Source organism: Fusarium graminearum, chromosome 4 (genome assembly GCF_000240135.3).
Source record: "Fusarium graminearum PH-1 chromosome 4, whole genome shotgun sequence".
Classification (NCBI taxonomy): domain Eukaryota; kingdom Fungi; phylum Ascomycota; class Sordariomycetes; order Hypocreales; family Nectriaceae; genus Fusarium; species Fusarium graminearum.
In genome coordinates, this window is record NC_026477.1 from 1064572 (window position 1) to 1086059 (window position 21488).

Sequence of the window (21488 nt, forward strand, 5' to 3'; positions counted from 1 at the left end):
AGGTTGTTGGACAGTCCGACAGGCGCATTTGACATTGTGGTCGGACCGTAGGGCGAGTGTTGTCCGTTGAAAGACATGGCAACGGCTGGGTGTATACAATGGGTTCAGTCGCTGGTATAGAAGCCGGCGATGCAATTGACGATCGAATACGAAAGGTTGCGACGATTATTCAAGGTGGGTTGGTTGTCGAGGAGAAGCGGTATGTAAGAAGCAGGGAATAAGAAATGAAGATGAGGCGAGCGGAACAGATCTATCTAGTTGACCCCAGATTCATGATTGACGGTCGGATGGATACGTAGAGAATAAAAGAAAAATACGGGGAAACCTAAACAAAAGGAACAGAACAAATCTCGGGACTCACGCGTCAGGTTCAAAGGCCGAATTCAGTTAAGAAGGCCGTGACATGTGAGGTGAGGTGGTTTTTGGTTCGTATGTAGGAACAACAACTGGAAAGCTGAGCTGGAGCTGGCTGAGCCAACCAAAGAAGACAAAAGGTCCCAGTATTTTAGCCTCGGCAGGTCCAGGTGGGGGACCGTGCTGCATTGCTCTTTCCCCGGGCCAGTTATCGCTCACTGGGCCGACAACGGCGGAACCGTGACCGAGGTTGACAGCCTGACAGCTCATTGTCCTCTCCACTGATTAAATACGTGCAGTATCTTATTTGGTTATTTGCTGGTCTTGACACTAACATCCGTTGTTTAAACAAGTATTTACTGACACTTACATGCTTAACCAAGTGGATTGCTGCTGCAAACTCATCACCGTTTATTCAGTTGCCTTTCTTGGCTCGTCTGTTATTATCACCGCTTCTTTGTATTATGGTCCAAACTCGGTGTCTTCATTTCCCACTAATCCAATGACCTACGTAGGCTCGGCAAAGATATCCCCATACGACAAGCATATGCTTCATTATGGCAACTTGGCCCGGGCTGCACTAGAGGAATGTAAACACAATATAGGCAGGTTTCAATTCACTGAAATGATAAATAATGCAGTATGGTCATTTGACAACTGTTGATAATATAAGAGTACTAATCCAAGAAAACAATCGATACTCATTTAACACTTACACGTGATCGGACTCGACGGGTTTTTTACCTACAACGCTGCAACCCAGGTCATCCGCAATGTCGGTATCGCACATTTGTCCAAGACAATTCCATATGATCGACAGTGGATAAGTCAAGAGAAGGACAAAAACAAACCCAATCGGAAGGTTCTTGCTACAAACATGTTCGTGTGCTGAAGACGTGATCCATGCAACACCAAAACCACCCACATCAATAGCCCCAAATGTTCCAACCAAGGCATTCAAAAGCAAGCCAATGGTGATACGAGTAAATTGACTCTAAATAAACAAGACAACCGCTGCTCCAATTTGCATATTTGTCTAACAAAAGAATCCATGGTATCACAAACGCCGTATGCAAATGCATTTCCCTACTGCACAACCTTTCCACGTATGTTCTGAATCATTTCCTGCGTGTTGACCGCGTCGACCTCCGTATCGGAGCTTTCTCTTGACTCACAACCTCGGTTTCTTCTCGTGGAGCAATGATGCTGTCTTCGTGCTGCAGGATCGACTCCTCAGCCCCATTCAGTTGATCCTGGCGGATCCAGCCCGCTTCGACAGCAAAGCACACCACGTCTGCAGCACAACCGAAGCAGGGCACGTCCTCTCCCGCATCCGGGTTGAGGTATTCCCACAGCTCCTCCGTTTCATCTTTGAAGCGAGCCAGCTCTGTCTTGTCGCCCTTGAAATGGGTAGTGATGTATTCGTAGAGGTATGCCAGCCAAAGCACGTTTGTATACGGTGCGTAGGCATCCCACGATAATGGCCCATCAATACCCTTCGCATAAGGTGTATCATGAGCTTCGGGTGGTAGACATGTTCGGTCTGCGCGGAGGAGAAAAGATCTCATTTGGCGGTAGACTTTGCATTGATCTGCATGCGTACTGGTGAAGAGGCTGAGGTCTCTCTCAAGATCGAAAGCTACTGGTGCTGAATCGTCGACTGAGAGGTCCTCTCCACGGGAAAGGCCATAGTCCAGAATAGTGATATCAAGACCCGAGTAGCCAAAGAATCCTACTGATGGAGGGCCCATCTTTCGAGGTGACTTCACTTGACGGATGCATAAATTACCCTCGTGAAGGTCACGATGCTATTTAAGTCAGTGGCCGTACCGTACGTGGGGTATTTCGTCCAAGACTCACCTCAAACATAACAAGATCCTCAGCTCTTGCCAAAGCAATTGCCTGCAGAAAAAATATATCCCAAAGTTGACTTTCAGTAGTCAACTTCCAATCTTCTAATGATGTTCCAGCATCACCAAGCTCGACCACTAAAAATCGTGTGTCGTCCAAGTATCTGCTTGGAGAAGGATAAAACTGAGCTCGGCCGGGGTCTTGACGCTTCATCTTCTTCTGGAATGATTGATGCGTCTCGAGGAGTTGTTTTGTCGTTTTGCCTTGAACAACATATCGCTCTTTATAAACGACAAATCCTGGGATATCCGCAAGCCACTCCGAAATTTGCAGTTCTCCTTTAATGTCCTCCTCGGGATGTGGCTCTTCGTCGACTAGACCGGACTTTACTTGTGCTTTGGTCTGAGGTTTGATGGGTGATGGTAGGCGGATGACTTTGATGATACTTGTTCCGCGGTCGTTGGTAACGCGGTACACTTCGGCATATGATGCTTCGGCTATCTTCTCAATCTTATCTCCAGGAAGGCAAACATCGTCCCAGGTGAGAGTGCGTAGTTGCGGGTTGTGTACAGCCTCCTCCTCTGCTATCTGAGCCTGGACTAGTCTTGAAAGTTCAAACTCATCATCTTCCTCTGTGGGTGAGTTTGAGAGGGCTGGTTCTTCGAGCTCAGGTTCGTCTTTCTCAGGCTCAGGGGTGTGCTCCTTTTCAAGTGCTGTGACGTCCTTATCCTCTTTAACCTCTGTAATCTCAATTGGTGCCTCTGGAACAGCTTCTGTGACCTTTTTCGATGATCGTGCTTTCCTTTTGGTAGTTGTCTTTTCTTCGATATTTATCTTTGATACTTTCTCTGTGATAAGAGAGATGGAATCCTCCTTGGTGTCTGGGTCTCCTTTTGGTGGTAGTCGTATCGGGCTTTGAGGTAGCTCAGCGAAAAGGCGCTCTGCCTTGGAGCGTTTTGCTTGCTTCCCATATTTTCTAACTGTTGTGGTTCGTGACATTTTAACTCGGACCAAAAATTGATTATCTTGTGATAATTGTTTGAGAGTCGGTTCAGTTCTCATGGAGTTGATTTGTATTGAAGATTCGGTTGACGGGGTAACGAGTCCACCCTAAAAGCTCGGGACCTTCCACGCTTGTCTGGTGTGAGACATTGGGTTTCTAGAACGTTTCTATTATTAAGTGACGTTTACTGCTAAACGAGGCTGTTGTTAGTATGATGATTGACGAATTATTTCCTGAGTATCGGTTATATGAACGTTGATCCTTGAACCAGTACATACATCGATGGCTTGACAAGATGTTGCTGCCCATGTCTCTTGTAACACGCTGTCACGATGCCCTGTAACTCGCTCGCTACGATCTACAAAGCTTAAGTACCTACTAGCCGTTGAAGCGAGAATAACGTCAATTGTCCAATTCATATAAATAAATTATAGCGTATGCATCCAAAACATGTCTACAGTCTGACAGCAGCTCCAGCATTAAAGCTCCTTGTAAGTGGCTAATTTGACTTCAGATGCCTTTTCCAGCTTAGACTGGCTGCAGGATCCAGATGCCATCAGACAGACCCTCGACCCTACAGCTCGTCTCCACCTTTGCCAAGCTAAGCTCTCCGCATTGAATCCCCCATTCTTTTGCCTCTCGTGGCCTTTCCTTTCCTTTCTTCTTACCCCCCTCCGACCTTGTCTCCCTCTCCATTGAACCATTGGTAAAATGGCCTCTTTTTTCAAGAACGCCTTTGGAGGCGAAAAGGCCCCCGAGGCCGCGAGCCCAGACTCGGGTAAGTAAGAAAACCAATTGGTCCTCCCTCAATTGCGCAATATTGCGACGCGCAAGGAGGGGGGACGTCAGAGTACTATCATGACTTGACTTGACTAACACGCGACCTCTTATATAGACTTCGCCGACTTTGCCGAAGCTCCCAGTCCAGCTCCTGAGGTCGGAACCCAGGATGCGACAGTTGGAAGTCCCGCTGCTGCTGCCACTCAGGCTCCTTACACCAAGTGGTACAATGTCCACGAGCGTCACTCCATCTCCGAGTTCAGGATGGAGGGCATCATCCTCCTCATCTCGAGTTTCATCTTCCTGTTCCACATGATTGGCGCTCGTCGCAACCGCTCCAGGGCCAAGGGCTGGATGCGTGCTCACGCTCCCATTATGCAGAAGGAGTACGCTCTCGTCGGCTTCGGTGGTGTTCCCACTGTGAACAACGAGAACCTCAACACCGATACCCTCATCAAGGAGAAGTCCCTCTTTGAGTTCGCTACTTACGCTACCGGCCGACAGAATACGGCTTTCACCGATGTCAAGCTCACTCTGACCAAGAAGTTCAACCCCATTGTCAACTGCTTCGAGCACCTCGCCGGCTTCTTCGTCGAGTCTGTTGCCGCACCCAAGGATGCCGCTGAGGTCTTGACCTACCCCTTCGATGGCAAGGAGAGTCTCACTGTTCCCTCTATTCCCGGTGCCCCTGAGACTCGCAAGGAGGGCAAGAGCACTTACGATGGCTTTGTTTGGGGTATCGTCCACAAGGACGTCATGCGCCGAGTCCGCGACGAGCGATACGACGTTTCTCTCACTTTCACCAAGGATAACCCCAAGCTTCCTGTTTGGCTCACCGTTATGAGCGAGAGCGCCGAGATCACCGACACCCTTCTTACCCCTGAGCTCATTGCTGCTGTCAAGGCCGCAGGCGACAACTTTGAGTACTTGATCATCTCTGACCAGCCTGTCGACAAGCCTCTCACTCTTGAGGAGACCACTCCCCGCAAGCGACTCTTCCTCAAGTACTCTCTTCCTTCTGGCGAAAACTACGACACCCTCCTGCCTCTCTTCTCGCACTACCTCCAGCTCCCTGACGTCCTTGTCAAGGTTGGCCACTTCCGTCCTGAAGTCACCAAGAAGGTCCGCACTATCCGCGAGCACGCCATCAGCGAGATTAAGAAGACAGCCGAGAGCCAGCGCCAAGAAGAGCTTCTCCTCGAGAAGGAGAAGGCCCGTAAGGCTAAGCGTGATGCTGAGCTCAAGGGTCTTGACGCCAAGGCCCAGAAGCGATACCTCGAGAAGGAGAGGGAGAAGGAGATGCGCAAGAACCAAAAGCGACAGACACAGCGAGCTTAAAGCCGTTGTTGGGAATTTAATATGTGTAAGGATACGTAGGGAGGGCAAGCAGTGGAAATCTCTAATGCCACGGTTGTATAGTGTAGGAGCGAGGATCTGTATTAGTAGTTATTAACAGCCTAATCCATTATGATGCCTGTTTCAATGCCCTGATATGTCTATATCTCATCGATTTACGTCTCTGCTTCTACAAATGATGTATGTCATCTTAACTTGCCTGGGTTACTGAATATAACTGGTAAATAATAGTATTATAATATCCATAACTCTTGTTATAGTTTTGAGCACTGAAGTGTGCTATGCTAACGTATTTTTCTGTTCCTTTCGTGATTCGCCTTGTCGCCTTGTCGGTAGGGGGTCGACCCATTCAAACGTTGTTATACTGCACCAGAATGTAGCCTTTGATGCTTTGACTCCCACCATTCCTACAATCCCAGGATTATCAAAACGACTCCAGATATTTCGGGAACCTAGAGAAAGAAACGAACAAATTGCACAGTTTCAAGCTTTTGAAGCAGCCAAATATCGGGGTATATCTCGTTGCACTTCCATGTCTTTCAACTGACCAATGACCACCTAATGAATCGACACGTTCAGGGATCCAGAAGCTATTGTCTGCCATTTCATCAGACATAACAAAACCGACCACCGTTGGATCTTCATGACCTCATCTTTGCCACTCTGCCAGGAGAATGTACTCGAAAAATTGCCGGTTCAGTAAGAAGAGTATTATCCCAACAAAACCATCTGCGGAATCCAGCACTTGTCCGTACAACTGTACCGATCCTAGATGAACCCAACGGGTTGTGGACCTCTGAAGTTTGATTCTCAACCTTTCAGTAAAAGGCCACGTCTCCAGAGCAAGCCAAAGTGGTCAGTGATGTCTCCCTGGTTATTTAGAGAACGTGAGCTGTTGCACTTGATAAGAATTACCAATCGCTCATGGCCCCATCCACATGCCTCCATTGGCTGTGCCTCCCATGTTCTCAGGGCTTGGTCCAAACCCGTATCCAAACAGCGTTGAAAACTCATCCATCACTTGAGGTACGGACGGGAAATTCGCATCCATACCCACAAATGGACTCGCAGCATGCATGGCTGGCATGCCAGGTCGTGCAGTGGTGCCCATGTTCCCTCTCCAGAAGGTGTTTGGGTTCTGCGGTAACGCCATCGAGCTCTCGGGTGATTCTTCTGGCCTGAAGTCTGGAACAGGCCCATCGTTCTTCCATAATAACTCCCACTTTTTAAACCGCGAGTAATCAGTCTCTCGGCCAGACGAATCAAGTGTAGCATCAAGTCTTGATATAGCACGTTCGAAAACTTCGATAAGGGACGCTTCTGACCGGGCTGACTCTCCACCTGCCGACATCTCCTTGATCATTGCCATGCCAGTACGCAGAGCGTCACGCAGCCGGTCTGTTTTTCTTTGTAAGCATTGGGTAATGATGACCAGCAGGGCAGCACGGCAAGAACTGAATTCCGTATATGAGGCGCGCGCAAGGCCAATCGTGTTCTGTAGTAGATGACAGGTATCGACGATGGTCAAGGCGGCCTCGACGCAGTCGGCTACCAGGATTGATCGAGGATTTGACTTGTGTGGAGTGTTGGGGCGCTGGCTGTTAGAATCGGCGGGTGAGCTGGACGTGCTTCCGTTACCGCGAACGACTTCGCGAGGCAAGATGAATGGTCGCCCAGCATACATCCGCAGAAGGCAATATTCCAACTTGAGATGTGTGTCTGCTCGCGAAATTGGGTTCTGGGGATTCACCTCGTCACGGTATGCGGTTTCAGGGAGGGAGTCCCACCACTTCCGAAGCTCCTCTTTCATGTCGATCACTCGCTGCAAACCCTCATTCATCCCATGCTTTTGTGAAGTTCGCAACACCGAGCTGTGTCAATAGTTAGCTTCCTGAGTATCAATGGCTCGCTGTAGCACATATTACATACATCTCATGTGCGATTCTTCCAAGGGCTTGGTTTAATCGCAGGGTCGCAAGCATGTGCGCAATACTAGTGGCATTGGATGGCATGATATCTGGTCGATCCACAGGCATGTCCGCATCCACGTCCTTACTCTGAATAGATAACGGTCGTCCGTGGTAAATACCAACTCGCCTATTGAGGGGTTAGTCTTGGAATACCAGATGAATATGTCGGGCGAACATACTTCTCCGTTGTATAGGCTGTCCACCATACACGATTCCTCGTTTCTCGAACGTAAGGATCGAGTCCTTCAGCAGGCCATTTCCTGTGCATGCCGTTCTGAATAGCAAGCTTCACTGCGAGATTGAGGTAGATGTATGATAGTCCTGACGCATCAAGCGGCAAGGTGTAGATGCCAATGAGCAGAATAGCCTGAACGCTTTCCAGTGACGCCACTGTGATGGCATCAGGAACAAGTTTGCAGGCTTGCTGGTAGAACATTACACCAATTGTGTCCTCAGAAAATGGGCTCGAGTCATTGGACTTTCCGTGTGCATCTCTACCTGTGATTGAATCCAGGTATGCGTACTGAGTACCGATAGCGAATATGATCCATATCATACAGAGAGTCCCGACTTCGCGTCGAGAAAAGGCACCGGGATTTTGGTAAATGAGGTCGATCTGTTCGGTGAGCCACCCACGTTCAACGTAAAAATAGTTGGTTTCGGCATGCTTGTAGAATGCTTGAACCAGGAAGTCGGCAACATATCGAGGTGGCAAAGCAGAAAGTGATGCCTGTGTGTTGTTGGCCGACTGAAGTTCCTCAGCACGATAATATTCTTTGAAACTGAGAGGACCCGGTGCATCCTACGAATGGTTAGCTTGGTTGTTTTGATAGGTAAGGTAGGAGTCATACGTGACGCTCTGGGACACACTGCTCAATCCACTGCTTTATCCGCATTGAGAAGTTCCAATGTGAGAATTCGCCTGAGTAGTCTGCCAATTGGATTAGCAATGCGATATCTCACCAAGTACAGTAAGACTTACGTGTAGTGTTGTTGTCCAAGGGCTGCACGGTGTAGTTCTCGTCATCCGCTCCAAGATATTCGGAGCTCGGAGAATCCATGATCGGAGCCTGTCGTTGAAATTGGGATGCATCAAAGGTTTTGTTATCGATCGCCACAGCCATGGCTTTTAACGATTCTGTGTCTAGAGCAACATTGCCGGCATAATGTGAGATGACCTTTTCCATACATGAAATGCGCTGGAGGAGCTCAGCGTTGTTTGCACCATTTCGATTCCTACACACATGCAATACCTAAGTCAGTAACGTGAAGATTTTCAAACCACAAGGAACAGCTTCTTGACTTACTTTCCAGAGCTATCGCCACCTTCGCCATCTCGAGCAGTAGGGCCCAGAAACTCGCATTGTCGACGCAGGCGCGTGCACCTTCGGCATGGTACACCACCATCACATTTCTCCTTCTGACGTCGGCAGCCGTCGCAACTATCGACCAGTCAAGTCAGTAAAAGGCGACCAGAGGTTTGCTATCAACAATAGGTGAACTGGCGACAAATATGAGCTGGGCTGAGCACATCCAAGGTTCAAGGCTGAGAAGGAGACATCTAAGCACATTGTGCTGTATTGATCGTGCCTCCTCGACCTGGAATCTGGGCGCGCAATGGGATAGGCAATTGCGCAAAGATGGAAACATACGCTCGAAGGGCTCGTTTGCGCTCTCTTTCGGCTTGGCGCTGCCTGTTCTTCTGCAGGTTCTGTTCTTGCTTGTCCATTTCCCGTCACAAGGAGATGCGCCAGGTACAGTAGCGCGGGGCCGGTTTTCAAGTTGCGACTGGCGGAGCTGAAGGAATCCCGGGACCTCGAGCGACGGGAGGCCCGTGGATCCCAGCAAAAGGAGTCGGGAGCTTGAGATTGGGACGAGGCGACAAAGGAACGACGTATGACGGAATTCGAAGGATCGGTGGTAATTGGAGTTGACGGTTCAAGTTGAGCGGATCGAAGTGGTTTTACGGCCCACGAACAGGTAGAGGTAGATCAAGGCTAGGCTCAGTAGCTGGAGGCTTAGGAAGCGAATGGTTCCATCCAGGACCCTTGTGAGTGGATGCGCAACTCGGCGTAGCGTAACACAGCGACTGAACGTTGGCCAATGCAATTGGTAAGAGTCAGATTTCCAGAAGCAACTCTTGCAGACAGGTTTGATTGATGGTGTCAGACTCGGTGGATTTTCTGTGCTTTCTTTTTGCTTCTTCCTTCTCTTTGAACGTCGATAATACAGAGGTAGATATGCTGGGCACCTGGTGGAAGCGACGAACAACACCGTTATGGTAGAATTGGTTGAAACAATATCGTCTTTTGGTTGAAACAAGTAAAGTCCAAGTGATTGAGGCTGAGTGAGAGACAGACGGAATAAAGTCAGGTACAGTGGAAGGAAACAGACGCGGGGAGTATCCTATAAAACTAGCGCCCCGCCAGACTAGTCCTGTTAGCGGAACCGCAGGATTGGATTCACCTTGTCTTTGATACCTGTCAGTGAGCCAATGCTGATAGGAGGGGATTCGATTTTTGGAGGGAATCGATTACTGGTGTAGTCCAGATGCTGAGATATGATTGAACTGAAGTAATTACATGGGATTGTCCTCAGTATACATAGTAGATGTATATGAGCTGAGAGCTTGCAGGCTGACCTCTAGGCAGAGTTGGGAGTAGCGCTAATAAACTATGCAAGGTCACACTGCAACAACCCTGGCCCTTCAGGAGCTTGCAGCTGTTGATGTTGCTGCAAGCGACCAGCTGGAATAAGCTGGTTGGTGCGGGAGGTCAATCGGTTACGGATATGAAGAGACGTGGTTTTGCTTTGTCTCCTTCAAGGTGGGAGAAGGGACGGTCGAGACTTCGGCTTCTTCAGGATGCAATGCTCTGTACCTTGTCATGCGCTCGAATGCGGTTGGCTGTCGATCCCGACAGACAGATACAGCAGTGCTAGTGAGATAGGAGACAGGCGTCTTCCAGGGATCATCTCAAGCTCTCTTTTCTTCTATGGCGGAGCGGGGCGGGGCGGAGAGAGCAATATCACAAAGTTATTGGTCTTGGAGGTCTCCGAGACAATTCTGGAATCGTAAGATGTCAACCAATTCCTTGCGTCAAAAGAAAAGCCGATTTGTCTTGGTTCTAAAGTAGCCGAGCCCACTATGTTTCTGGTATAAGCGAATGATACTGCACGTCTCAAATCTGGGGGAGATGTCACATAGAACAGACAAGGGTCCGGCCATCTGAGCTACTGAGTCAGTCAAGATCAGTCAACTTAGATATCAACCAACACTTTATTCGCTACCTATCTACATAGAACTATGGCTTATAGGTATAACTGATAATACAGATAACCATATTCTATGAGACATCAAGGTAACAGTCTACAACGTTATACTCAGTTTACCCTTACATAATGCTGCCGCATATCTCAACTCACAGACCACCAACGCCTCATTTTATTTAGGGAATGCATGTCAGAGCGACAAGGAAAGATTTATAGACCATATCCTGGCATCTGTGGGGTTGAGCGCCCATCGAACATTGAGCACGGTACTCATTCAATATGCAAGATCTCACAGGTTCACTATAGGTAGGATGCTATAATATGCTGTGTATCCGTTGTGCATATCCATCACCCATACTCAAGCTCCAATATGAATTTGTCGGATCTTGCGTATACTGACCAACACATCTGGGTTTCACACCCACGACCTTAGCTTTGTTGTCTCTTCAGTTTTCCTGTCAGAATGATCATGGGGTTTGTCGGTTCCGGGCAGGGGCATCAGCAGTTCTGGATCATCACCTCCATGCAGAGTGTGTCGTCTATCAACGGCACGAAACACACCAACCTGTACCCCAGATTGCAACAGACAAACAATATCCTCGGTCATCCGAGCGTCATGTTCTCGGACCCGACAATGACTGCTCGCTCCTAACGATCTCAATGGCTCGCATAACCCTTGAGCTGCACATCTGCCACATCTTTTCCCGTGGCTGTCTCAGAGCGGCATGCAACACCAATGCATCTCTTACCAATTCCTTCCCAAGACGCAGTAGAAGGTCCTCAGCCAATTGAATAAGCCTGACACACTCGCAAAGGAGCTGACCCCCGGAGCTGAGCAAAAAGAAAGTTGGATCTGGAGATTGCATCTTGCATGCGGTGCATACAACACCAGCCTCTTGGGCAATATCTGGTTGGAGCTTTCACTCAGCCGATCAAATCCGACATGGTTGCCTCCTCTACATTATACTTGGCGTGTACACGCGTTGCTTTTGCCGTGCATATGTATGCCGAATTACCGCTCGCAGCAGACGCAGGCCTCAGGGTATCAAAAAATGGGCCGCTAACAGCATAAGAGACAAAATCAGTAGGTCAGTTTATGATGCTTAGACCAGGCTTCTCAGACTACTTATTTTTATACCCTAAGGCTTAGGAGGTCAACTTTTCTGCCACCCACTAGGTAGGTCTCTATCTTTTCACTTGTTACTGTAAGCCACAGCAAGTATCTCAGCCAGTGTATCCTGGTTCAGTGAAACGGTGCAATCACACACCTTGTTCACCAAAGTCCGAGTATGTCTGAATCGACTGCTGAACTATGGGCTCACTGACTAGGATACCTGCACTACCGATCGAAGTGCGGTACAGGAGGCGCCTCAGAACAACGCCGAATCTGTTCCATCTTGCAGCTCATTATATGTCAATGGCTGGGGCTGTCGAGGTCCATGTCTTACAACTCCAGAGCAGTTTCATTGCTTCTTATTAGTCAAACTTCACATAGATCATAACAGAATTCAACTGAAGTTAATGGTAGTTCTTTTTTATCATTCCTCGTATCCTAAAGTACTTTGTGTAGATCCAGTTCCGTCTTTCGCCGGGTATATTACCAGCTCAATAATATCAGTATCCCACTCCTTTTCGTTTCCCTGAGGTGTTCCCAATAACAGGCCTCATGTGTATAAAACAGTAAAATAACAATGCAACGCTAGTGATAAATTTGATGCTTAAACCTCCATTCTTTTTCGACACACAAGTTCGTAACCTTTTTACATAGCACCAATGACCTTGTCAAAGGCACCAACAAGGGTGGGAATGTGCTCCTCGTTGAAGATGAGCATAGGTCGGAGACGAACAGTGTTCTTGCCGCAGGTACCGATGTTGACTCCGATGTGGCGCATGGAGCGAACAAGGCTGGCGGGATCCTTAGTGTCGAAGGCAATGAATGTACCTTGGTCCTTTCCTCGGAGGTTCTGGATGTACTCGGGGTACTTGGCAGCGAGGCTCTCGAGCTCGGCGTACAGCTTGCCACCGACGCGGGCGGTCTGCTCGACCAGCTTCTTGTCGAGGATCTCCTGGATGACAGCCTTGCACATGATGACACGGGCTGGGTCACCAATCCAGGTGTTGAACTGACGGTAGGCCTTGTCGGGGATGAGCATCTCGTTTCCGAAGAAGTAGCCAGCAGTCTGGGCCTTCTTGGAGAAGGTAACCATGTCAGGAGGAGAGCTCAGGTTCCAGTGGTCGTGGCCCCAGAAGGAACCGGTAGCACCGAAACCAGTCTGGACCTCATCAGCGATGAGGACACAGCCGTGCTTCTTGGTGATATCACGGAGACCCTGGAAGAAAGAGGGAGAAGCGTGGTTGTCACCACCCTCGGACTGAATGGGCTCAACGATAAGACCAGCGACGGGGCAGTGCCATGTGGTCATGATACGCTCGACCTCCTCAAGGCATCGCTTCTCCTCAGCAGCGTTCTCCTCGGCGTGGTCCTTGAGAGGGTACTTGAGAGCAGGGAAGGGAGCCTGGGGCCAGTTGAAGCTGGGAATGTCGAGCTTGTGGACAGCCTTTGAGCGGGTGGTGGAGAGAGAGCCGAAACCACGGCCGTGGAAAGAGTTCTTGAAGCTCATGATGGCAAGCTCAGGGGAGCCAGGCTTGGAGTTCTCCATGCAGGAGTTGATCTCCTCCTCGTTCCAGTCAGCATCACCACGCTTGCGGCGGCTGTAGAGCATAAAGGCAGCCTTGTAGGCCAGCTCGTTGGCCTCGGATCCGGACTGAGCAGTGAAGATGTAGCTGAGACCCTTGGGGGCGACCTTCATGAGACCATTGCGGAGGATATCGACCCACTGGTCGGAGGGGAAGTTGCCGATGGCGGGTCGGTTGACGAGAGCAGAGATCATCTCGGGTGACTTGGCAGCCTCGATGAGGGTGTTGTTGTTGTAGCCAACAGGGATGGAGGCGATCTGAGCGTAGACATCGAGGTACTTGTTGCCGTCAACATCGACGATGCTGCAAAGTGTTAGTTTCATGGGTTTTGGAGATGTCTTGGTTAGGTGCTTACTAGTTATCGTGAGACTTATCGTAGTCAACAACGAAGTGAACGGCACGGGCGTCGAAGATAGCATCAAGACGCTTGGAGCTGGCCTTGGAGACGGGGCCAGGAATCTCCGTGCGAACGGCGTTCTCGGTGAAAGAAGGCATCGTGAAGGTGGTGTAGTAATTAAAGTATTGGTTTCCTCGGGGTATCTCAAAATGTGTATGTGAGGAAAGAGACTTAAGATGACCTGAAGAGATTCGAGGACGGATAGAAGCTGGGGGAGGGAGCTATTATAGGTAGCAAGCAGCTGGAGCTTTCGGAAGCCAGTGGCACTAAAAAGTTGGCCATTCTTTAAAAATGTTGATGGATGGCCTCGATGTGCTTCTGCCTCCCTGCTGATTGCCAATTGTTTGCGGCTCATGGAGACTTCGTGGGGCCGGAGTCGAGAGACCGGCCGGCTCAGAGCCGGAGCGACGTCTCACGGGACCTATTGTAAGGCTCGGACGCCACCTCAGAGACCCAGCAATTAGTGTGGATTTAGCGAGGAAGGAGTGTACCTTGCTTGGTTGATGGCGAAAGTATTGATAGGATAGTGTTGCACTGTCCAATATTGCTGCTGTTGTGTATTGCTCTGTTGAACTGTAAAGTTATTCTGCTTCCACTGATGATAGGAATGGCTTTCAAATTGTTCCTTTGATGTCCCTGTGATCGAGATGAAAGGTGCACTCGTTGAACTTAGGCCTTCCTTCACCTTTACCCCACCATCCGCAAATCAATCCCCAGACCTCAATTCTCGGTGATGAAATGAATGTCGGTTCGTGTTCCACTCAATCCTTGACTAATGTCCCATGTGAGTGTTTCTACTGTCTGTGCGTTTTCAATTGAACCGCCAGGAGCTTCCTATTTTTTACTCATGTCTGTATTTTCGTGGGGTTTAGCTTGTCGGCTCCCATCCTCCCCGCCGGTTCCCGTTCTCGGTTCCGAGACATCCACCAAAACTTGCTCTCCACCTCCATCTTCTCCGCTGTAACCTTTTCCCCTCATAAACGCCCTCTACTCCATCATACACGCCCCTACCGGCCCGGCTCCCAAAATGACCACGGGACCGGATCATGGAGATCAGATCCAATAGAGATGTCGGCAATTCAGCGTCATTGTTAGTGCTACAGTAGCACTAACTACGGCAGTCACCAACTCGGTCAAATTCTTATCATGTTCTGTCACTATTGTACAAGACCATCACCGGAAGCGACGTGGGGAACCGAAGGAATTGTAAGCAAGAATACTAAGAGCTCCTCATAGATACCACATATATGAGAGAACTACTGTCTCCTCCATCATAACTTGTCTGCCATATTGAAGGTCGTAGTCTGCTCATACACAACCCTGTTATCACAGCCATAAAGCAACAGCAAACCGATAAGCATCATGGCCTCTCCAAAGGTGTGTAGCATTCCCACAACATCATGCAGCTCATCTGCATCCCAACATTCGACACCAGAGTCACTGACATGTTATCCTCTTCTGCAGCTTAGCGACCCTTCGCTCATCAAGAACGCATGCTACGTCAATGGACAATGGGTAGCTGCAAAGTCCGGCAAGGACTTTTCTGTCGAGAGTAAGCACCCCAACCAATACAGCCCCGGCCAAGTCTTGGGCATGATCGATATGCTTGTAGATATTCTAACTTTGATTTCTCTACAGACCCTGCAAGCCTTGAAAAGCTTGGAAGCTGTCCCGAGTTCGACGCAAATGATACCGAAGCCGCTATCGCTGCCGCTGACGCCGCATACAAAACATACCGCAAGACACCAGCACGACAGCGAGCCCGGTACCTCCGCCGCTGGTATGACCTCATGATGGAAAATGCCGACGATATTGCACGACTCATCACTCTTGAGAACGGCAAAGTTTGGTCGGATGCCAAGACAGAGGCCGTCTACGCTGCGAACTTCTTTGAATGGTTCTCAGAAGAGGCTCCTCGAATTTATGGCGAGACTATCGAGGCATCAAACCCATCATGCCGTCTATCAACGATCAAGCAACCCGTGGGTGTTTGCGGTCTCATTGCGCCGTGGAACTTCCCTGCCGCCATGATTACCCGCAAGGCTGGACCTGCGCTGGCTGCTGGCTGTACCGTTGTTATCAAGGCTCCTGCCGAGGCCCCTCTAACAGCTCTTGCACTCGCTGAACTAGCGCATCGCGCTGGTATTCCTGCCGGTGTTGTGAACATCATTACTGCGCTGGATAACACTGCTGAGGTTGGTAAAGTCCTGACGACCCATCCCAAGATCAAGAAGGTTTCGTTTACCGGCTCAACTGGCGTCGGTCGACTCCTCATGAACCAGTCTTCCTCAACCGTTAAGAAGCTGTCCTTTGAACTGGGCGGAAACGCCCCATTTATTGTATTTGAGGATGCAGATTTGGAAAAGGCTGTCAAGGGTATTATCACCTCCAAGTTCCGAAACTCAGGTCAGACCTGTGTTTGCGCCAACCGTATCTTTGTGCATCGCAGCATTTACGACAAGTTCGTCCAGATGGTCCTCGACGTTGTCAAGACCTTTGTTATTGGAGACGGTTTCGGCGAGAAGACGACCCACGGTCCTCTTATCCACGGCCGTGCAGTGGCCAAAACTGCTGAGCATGTCGAAGATGCTATTTCCAAGGGAGCAAAGCTTATCCATGGTGGGGAGCGTCTAGCGGATCTTGGACCCAACTTCTTCGGCCTCACGATGTTGACAGACATGACACCTGACATGAAGATCTTCAGTGAAGAGACTTTCGGTCCAGTGGCTGCTTTCTTTGCATTTGATACCGAGGAGGAGGTTATCGAGCTTGCCAATGACAGCGAAGTCGGTCTGGGAGGTTACTTCTTCAGTGAGAACGTGAACCGATGTTATCGAGTGGCAGAGGCTTTGGAAGTCGGTATGATTGGTGTCAACTGCGGTAAGTCTTCTTCGACAAAAGTTCACATGGCTTTACTAATATGAGAATTCAGGTGTACTCAGTGATCCTGCCGCACCTTTCGGTGGCATCAAGCAGAGTGGATTCGGAAGAGAAGGAAGCAAGTACGGTATCGATGAGTTTACAGTTACCAAGATGGTTATGACAAACATTGATCCATAAATTCGAGTTATTTAAAGGAAAATGTGGTTGGTAAAAGGTGGAAGCAAAATACCCAGATGAACACTGTACAGGGGAATAGACCCCTATGAATGAACAAACAAATTCTTGATACTGAGGCGCACGTGCAAGCCGGCTACGCATTGACTAGGAATCTGACAGCTGTCCAGCCTAATAACCTCAATGAGTGGGTGCTTCTTAACCAAATATGGAATGAATGGGTGTGCTGCCAAGGGTCAAGTTGAACGGTTCCAGTGCCTCAACACCAAGAACGACAAGGTCTATATGTGCTCGCAGTGAAGATGAAGCTTCATGAACACTTTATTGAGATGGCTCAGAATAGGTGGTACGAGACGACAGAATTGACCAGGATTCATCATGGAGCCGGCATACGTATATATCTTCAAAGGGCAGGCACTGCAAGTTGAAACACGGCTATTGTACATTCCTTCCTTCTTTCTAACCTTTATTGTTCATTTTATAAGCATACAATAGATATTTCACGATTCGAATGCCGTTTTGTTGCTATCTACAAGATCTCCATAGATTTTTGGAGGCAACGAAGCTATCGCCACAGCCGAACCTACGCTTCCATTCCCGGTCCGTGGTGTTTTTTTGATGACACAGTGAAGTCCCGCTCCGCTGCAGGACAAGCAGGGGGGCTTCTTTCAGATCTCTGATCAAGCGTTCGCAGGCGGTAATTGAACGGATAAAGGTGCTGAAATGAGCCGGAGCTGTTTTTTTCTATACAGTTCGAAGCTTCCAGCGTCCGGTCCGGTCCGGCCTCGTCATGTCTCGTCTTGCCAGAAAAGCTGATAGATAGAGATGGGGTGCGTTTAAGAATCGCCAGAATGTGGGGTAGGAAGACAAGAGACGTTGACCGGGAACAATTGCCGGCCCCGCAGAAGATCTAAGTTTACAGCTGCATCTACGTTATCAATGGATGAAGTCTTGTCTAGTCAGTATTGATCTTTAGCTTTATCTATGAAAACCAAGGAAGACCAGACGAACTGCAGACTATTGACCAAAAGTGATTAATACAAAGGGCAATCCTGGATAGAGCGGCCTCGTTATCGGAGCCGATAAACCGACTTCAAAGTCGGTAGCCAAAATGCAAAATATTTACCCAGAACCGCCTAGACCGATCTCGGGGTACGTATATTCTGTACCTGGCCATCATGATTGCCTCCGCTCCGATGACAACTCCGGTTCAAGATATGGGACTGTCCGTCCGTTATTGCCGGGAACAAGTCTTATCATCTATCAGCTCCGTGACGGAAGGGCCGGTGGTATTCAGCCTCGACTATAGCCCGACCGGCGACCGGCAGGTTTCAGGCACGCAGTTTGTTCCCATGCTTTAACCTCAGGGTATAAGAAAAATTGACCGCTGGGAGCATAAGAGATAAAATAATTAGGGCAGCCTATGCCACTTAGACTATGGTTCTTAGGCTACTTATTTCTATACTCTAAGACATAGGAGACCAGCGTTTCTGCTATCCACTAGCTTGATTATGAGGAGCTCTAGTTGTGACTGTCAAATAAAATGCTTGAGCCAGGCGAAGTTGGTCGAACCATCAAGGAAAGGACTGGCAATAGAATACAGCTAGGTAGGTAGTCCAGGCAATAATCTAATCGCCAGAAATAGGATTTGGGAAGGCACTTGGCAATGAATGAATCACTGGTCGATCTACTTCTTACCCTATGGTGCTGTTGGTGAAATCAGGGGTTGGTATTGAGGCACAAGAAACTGTCACTTACTGATGTGTTGACCGACCACTCCGGAATGACATATCGTTCAGTCTACATTTTCACCTTGACAATATCTGTAAGATTGACATTACTACTCTACCATCACCAATTCAGGTTTCGACATTTGCAGACAAGTTAACCTTGCAATCGAAAACACCCAATACACTCAGAAGCTAAAGCCTTCCCAAAAGTCAGGAGAATAGAAACAAATGCAGTTCTGCCTGGTATTTTACAGTGATATCAAGTGATTCAATATATGTTGATACGTTATATATAAGTTCATTTGGCTTGCTCTTGACAGAATGGCAGATGACGGAGTAATATGGGAAGGCCTATTCAACTCCTTTGGAAGAGTTCGCGGTAACATGCTATCTGAACTCAGCCTGTGAGGTAGCTCGCATAGCACCAGTGCGGAGAGCCCAAATCAGAAGCCACTTGACAAAGCATAGGCCGCTGTCGAGGAGATCGGTAAGTTCGTTGATACACTGAACAGTCTCGCGGTATGGAATAAACCTGGATATCCCATTGGCCACCCAGTTGATTAGAATACAATGAACATTTTGAGAGTGATAGACATGGTGAGGCTGTTTGTAGTACGGCATTAGGTAATTGCCTGCCACATGTTTCTAGCAAAGACAATACCCATTGATGCATGGCATGAGGAGATAGTCACATCTCCACGACAAGCGCCATACTGGAGCTAAAGGGACAAAATAAAATAAAGAATGAGGAGAGCCCCACATGGTATTCCGCTCAGTCATGTGGTGCCCCACATCGGACCGAACAGTCACGTGTGTCCCTCCACCTCACATATCTCGATGGAGACATTAGACAACACAAGTACTTTAATCGACCATTTCTCAATGCAAAAAAATGCAAAAAAATATCTGCGACCTGCTATTGATAACTGATTATGTAAGCCCACGGCAAGACTCGAACTTGCAATCTTCTGATACCAACCAATGTGATGTATCACAGTTTGCTTAGAAGTCAGACGCGTTAACCATTACGCCACGCGGGCTTATTTATGTGCTTGTTGAGATAAGTGAGTTACTATTTTAGTCTATAGATAGTATAGAATCTGTTGAATATTTCTTAGTTTCTCTCGATATCAAGCTCATCTTCCTCCTCCTTTGCCCTCATTACTGTTCCAGCCGAGCTGTAGCAGACCGTATGTAAACCCTCCTTCAAGATTAATGCTCTGGTCTAGATCTTGATCTATCTAGTGGTAATGTAGAGTCATTGTGCAGTGTCTGGGTTGCATCGCAGTTCGGATATCTGAGACCTGGGCGCGTAATGTTGATCCAAACGCACATCACATTATCCTTGGCTTTGAGGTCGCGATTAATTAAAATTCAGAAATGCCCCGACACTGACTTGGTATTCCTTGTAATGACTTATGCTTTCCTGAGGTTGCCTGAGAGTCTCATCTTGGTGCTGGTCTTCTGTCACGGCCTCCGTAGCGGCCGAGGTGCAGTGCTTACGACTATGCTCGCTAGCTAAGGCAAGCTTGGCATAGAGTGCACTAGCCAGGGAGTAGGTTTCGGGATTAAATGGCTTATCGATACGAATATCTTACTTTATCTTCGGACGCCACCGAGAGCCTGGTGAGATACCACTATCCCTTGCAGGCTTGTATCGACCATGTAGAACCTAACCGATAAACTTGTCTTTGAAAATCACGAATGACACGGTAATTCTGAGAAAAGAGTAATGGTTAATGAATGTGATGATAGGAAAGCCTCAATCGGTACCTGGTTAGGCAAGGTGAGGCAGGGTATGTGCAAGTGCTACATGTCAGTTGCTGAACGTTCGCAGACTCTGTCAAAGATGAAATGTACAATTTCTAATCTAAATCGGTGTCTCTTCTGCTATTTTTAAAGAAGAAATGCCAAGAGCCGCCCTAGGAGTTCAAGATAAAGCTGCCCTCTTGAGGCTGGAGGAGCTACCTTCTTGATGTTTGAGGCGAAGGTGCCCCTTGAGGTCGGAGGCGAAGTTGGTGGATGGCCAAACCAGGTCAAGCTTTACCTAAGTAATAAACGGTTAGTTCTTCCCCTGTCCCTTTTGGTACATTGGCGGACGGATCACTTATAACCATCGGTATACTTTCCATGACCAACTCTAAGATGCTGTCTCGATTACACCTAGACAAGCCCGGAATAAAAAGTTATCTCTGAAAACAGGGGCAAGCTACGACGAATGCCATGAGAAGCTCTATTGAGGTTAATACATATGTCAGCTTGACTAGGTACTCAATAAGGGCAAGAGATCATCATATATGACAGGTGCTTACGCAGTGGTTGTGTTCCGAGTGGTACTGGTAGAAGGCACAAATGAAGCAAGCAACTGCATTAAGAGGAGTGCTTTTTGGAAGTCCTATCAAAGTCAGCATGACTCCAAGATGACAAGATATAGCCATATGTATGTACCTTAAGTCCTAAGCTACCGATCAGAGTCGTCTGAGAGACAACACTATACAGCTCCATGGGGAGCTTTGAGGTCTGAGGCGAAGCCAAAAAACCAATTCGCCCCAAAGGGAAAAAAGAAAAAAAGAAGAAAAAAAGGCCGGCCGAAAAATGCCAAAAAAGGACACCAGGGAGCAGCGACACCGTCTAAGACGGCTTGGAGGAGATGGAGGAGGGGGGGGGGTAGAGGAGGAGGAGGAGGGAGATTCCTCCCATGTCGGCCAGGGGCCTTCCTTGGCCTCCTCCGCGATCAAGCCGGAGAAGCCTAACGCAGCGTCGATATCATTCTGCGTTGTTGACCTTGCTGAAGTTGTACCTGGCTCTTCGTACGCCAGGTACGCCTTCAGCAAGGCCACAAGTTCGGAAAGGTCGGCCTTCTTCGGAGGCATCGTTGTTGGTGTTGGTGTTGGTGCTGTTGCTGTTGATGATGGCATTGAGAAGAACAGGGACACAATTGAAGAACATATTGCTGGAAGTTACGCATTGTGAGGAAGGTGCAAATAAGGGTGAGGAAGGAACTTGTCGTCGATGAGCAACTT

The 21488-nt window shown here is 48.5% G+C and overlaps 6 protein-coding genes and 1 non-coding gene across 7 annotated transcripts; 3 read left to right on the forward strand and 4 right to left on the reverse strand.

The window, feature by feature from the left end:
- Positions 1 to 971: 971 nt before the first annotated feature.
- FGSG_06748 (uncharacterized protein) lies at positions 972 to 3517 on the reverse strand (the record flags this gene model as incomplete). The annotated part of the gene is made up of 5 exons (XM_011328090.1): positions 972 to 1011; positions 1071 to 1348; positions 1530 to 2162; positions 2215 to 3185; positions 3487 to 3517. The coding sequence occupies 5 exons, from the start codon at positions 3515 to 3517 to the stop codon at positions 972 to 974; spliced, it is 1953 nt and encodes a 650-aa protein (XP_011326392.1).
- A 396-nt stretch (positions 3518 to 3913) lies between these two features.
- On the forward strand, positions 3914 to 5470 carry FGSG_06749 (uncharacterized protein). The gene is made up of 2 exons (XM_011328091.1): positions 3914 to 3986; positions 4104 to 5470. The coding sequence occupies exons 1-2, from the start codon at positions 3920 to 3922 to the stop codon at positions 5324 to 5326; spliced, it is 1290 nt and encodes a 429-aa protein (XP_011326393.1). The 5' UTR covers positions 3914 to 3919; the 3' UTR covers positions 5327 to 5470.
- Positions 5471 to 6266: 796 nt separating this feature from the next.
- On the reverse strand, positions 6267 to 9043 carry FGSG_06750 (uncharacterized protein; the record flags this gene model as incomplete). The annotated part of the gene is made up of 8 exons (XM_011328092.1): positions 6267 to 7215; positions 7274 to 7441; positions 7494 to 7812; positions 7873 to 8116; positions 8166 to 8245; positions 8297 to 8550; positions 8622 to 8756; positions 8967 to 9043. The coding sequence occupies 8 exons, from the start codon at positions 9041 to 9043 to the stop codon at positions 6267 to 6269; spliced, it is 2226 nt and encodes a 741-aa protein (XP_011326394.1).
- A 2963-nt stretch (positions 9044 to 12006) lies between these two features.
- FGSG_06751 (4-aminobutyrate aminotransferase) lies at positions 12007 to 13996 on the reverse strand. Its single transcript, XM_011328093.1, has 2 exons — positions 13637 to 13996; positions 12007 to 13584 (listed from the first exon to the last, which is right to left on the reverse strand). Exons 1-2 carry the CDS (start codon positions 13774 to 13776, stop codon positions 12345 to 12347), a joined length of 1380 nt encoding a protein of 459 aa, XP_011326395.1. The 5' UTR covers positions 13777 to 13996; the 3' UTR covers positions 12007 to 12344.
- An 849-nt stretch (positions 13997 to 14845) lies between these two features.
- FGSG_06752 (succinate-semialdehyde dehydrogenase) lies at positions 14846 to 16765 on the forward strand. Its single transcript, XM_011328094.1, has 4 exons — positions 14846 to 15055; positions 15143 to 15230; positions 15317 to 16558; positions 16611 to 16765. Exons 1-4 carry the CDS (start codon positions 15041 to 15043, stop codon positions 16736 to 16738), a joined length of 1473 nt encoding a protein of 490 aa, XP_011326396.1. The 5' UTR covers positions 14846 to 15040; the 3' UTR covers positions 16739 to 16765.
- A 2637-nt stretch (positions 16766 to 19402) lies between these two features.
- FGSG_20661 lies at positions 19403 to 19505 on the reverse strand. Its single transcript has one exon. It is a non-coding gene; the product is annotated as a tRNA-Arg (tRNA).
- Positions 19506 to 21060: 1555 nt separating this feature from the next.
- Positions 21061 to 21438, forward strand: FGSG_12982 (uncharacterized protein; the record flags this gene model as incomplete). Its single annotated transcript, XM_011328095.1, has 1 exon — positions 21061 to 21438. One exon carries the CDS (start codon positions 21061 to 21063, stop codon positions 21436 to 21438), a length of 378 nt encoding a protein of 125 aa, XP_011326397.1.
- Positions 21439 to 21488: the final 50 nt, after the last annotated feature.

Bases quoted from the DNA above. Each gene is read 5' to 3' on its own strand.
- FGSG_06749 (XM_011328091.1), top strand. From the start codon at position 3,920: ATGGCCTCTTTTTTCAAGAACGCCTTTGGAGGCGAAAAGGCCCCCGAG. The intron at 3,987-4,103 runs GTAAGTAAGAAA...CCTCTTATATAG, and splicing joins GGCCGCGAGCCCAGACTCGG to ACTTCGCCGACTTTGCCGAA.
- FGSG_06751 (XM_011328093.1), bottom strand. From the start codon at position 13,776: ATGCCTTCTTTCACCGAGAACGCCGTTCGCACGGAGATTCCTGGCCCC. The intron at 13,585-13,636 runs GTAAGCACCTAA...AACACTTTGCAG, and splicing joins GATAAGTCTCACGATAACTA to CATCGTCGATGTTGACGGCA.
- FGSG_06752 (XM_011328094.1), top strand. The intron at 15,231-15,316 runs GTAAGCACCCCA...ATTTCTCTACAG, and splicing joins CAAGGACTTTTCTGTCGAGA to ACCCTGCAAGCCTTGAAAAG. The intron at 16,559-16,610 runs GTAAGTCTTCTT...ATGAGAATTCAG, and splicing joins TATGATTGGTGTCAACTGCG to GTGTACTCAGTGATCCTGCC.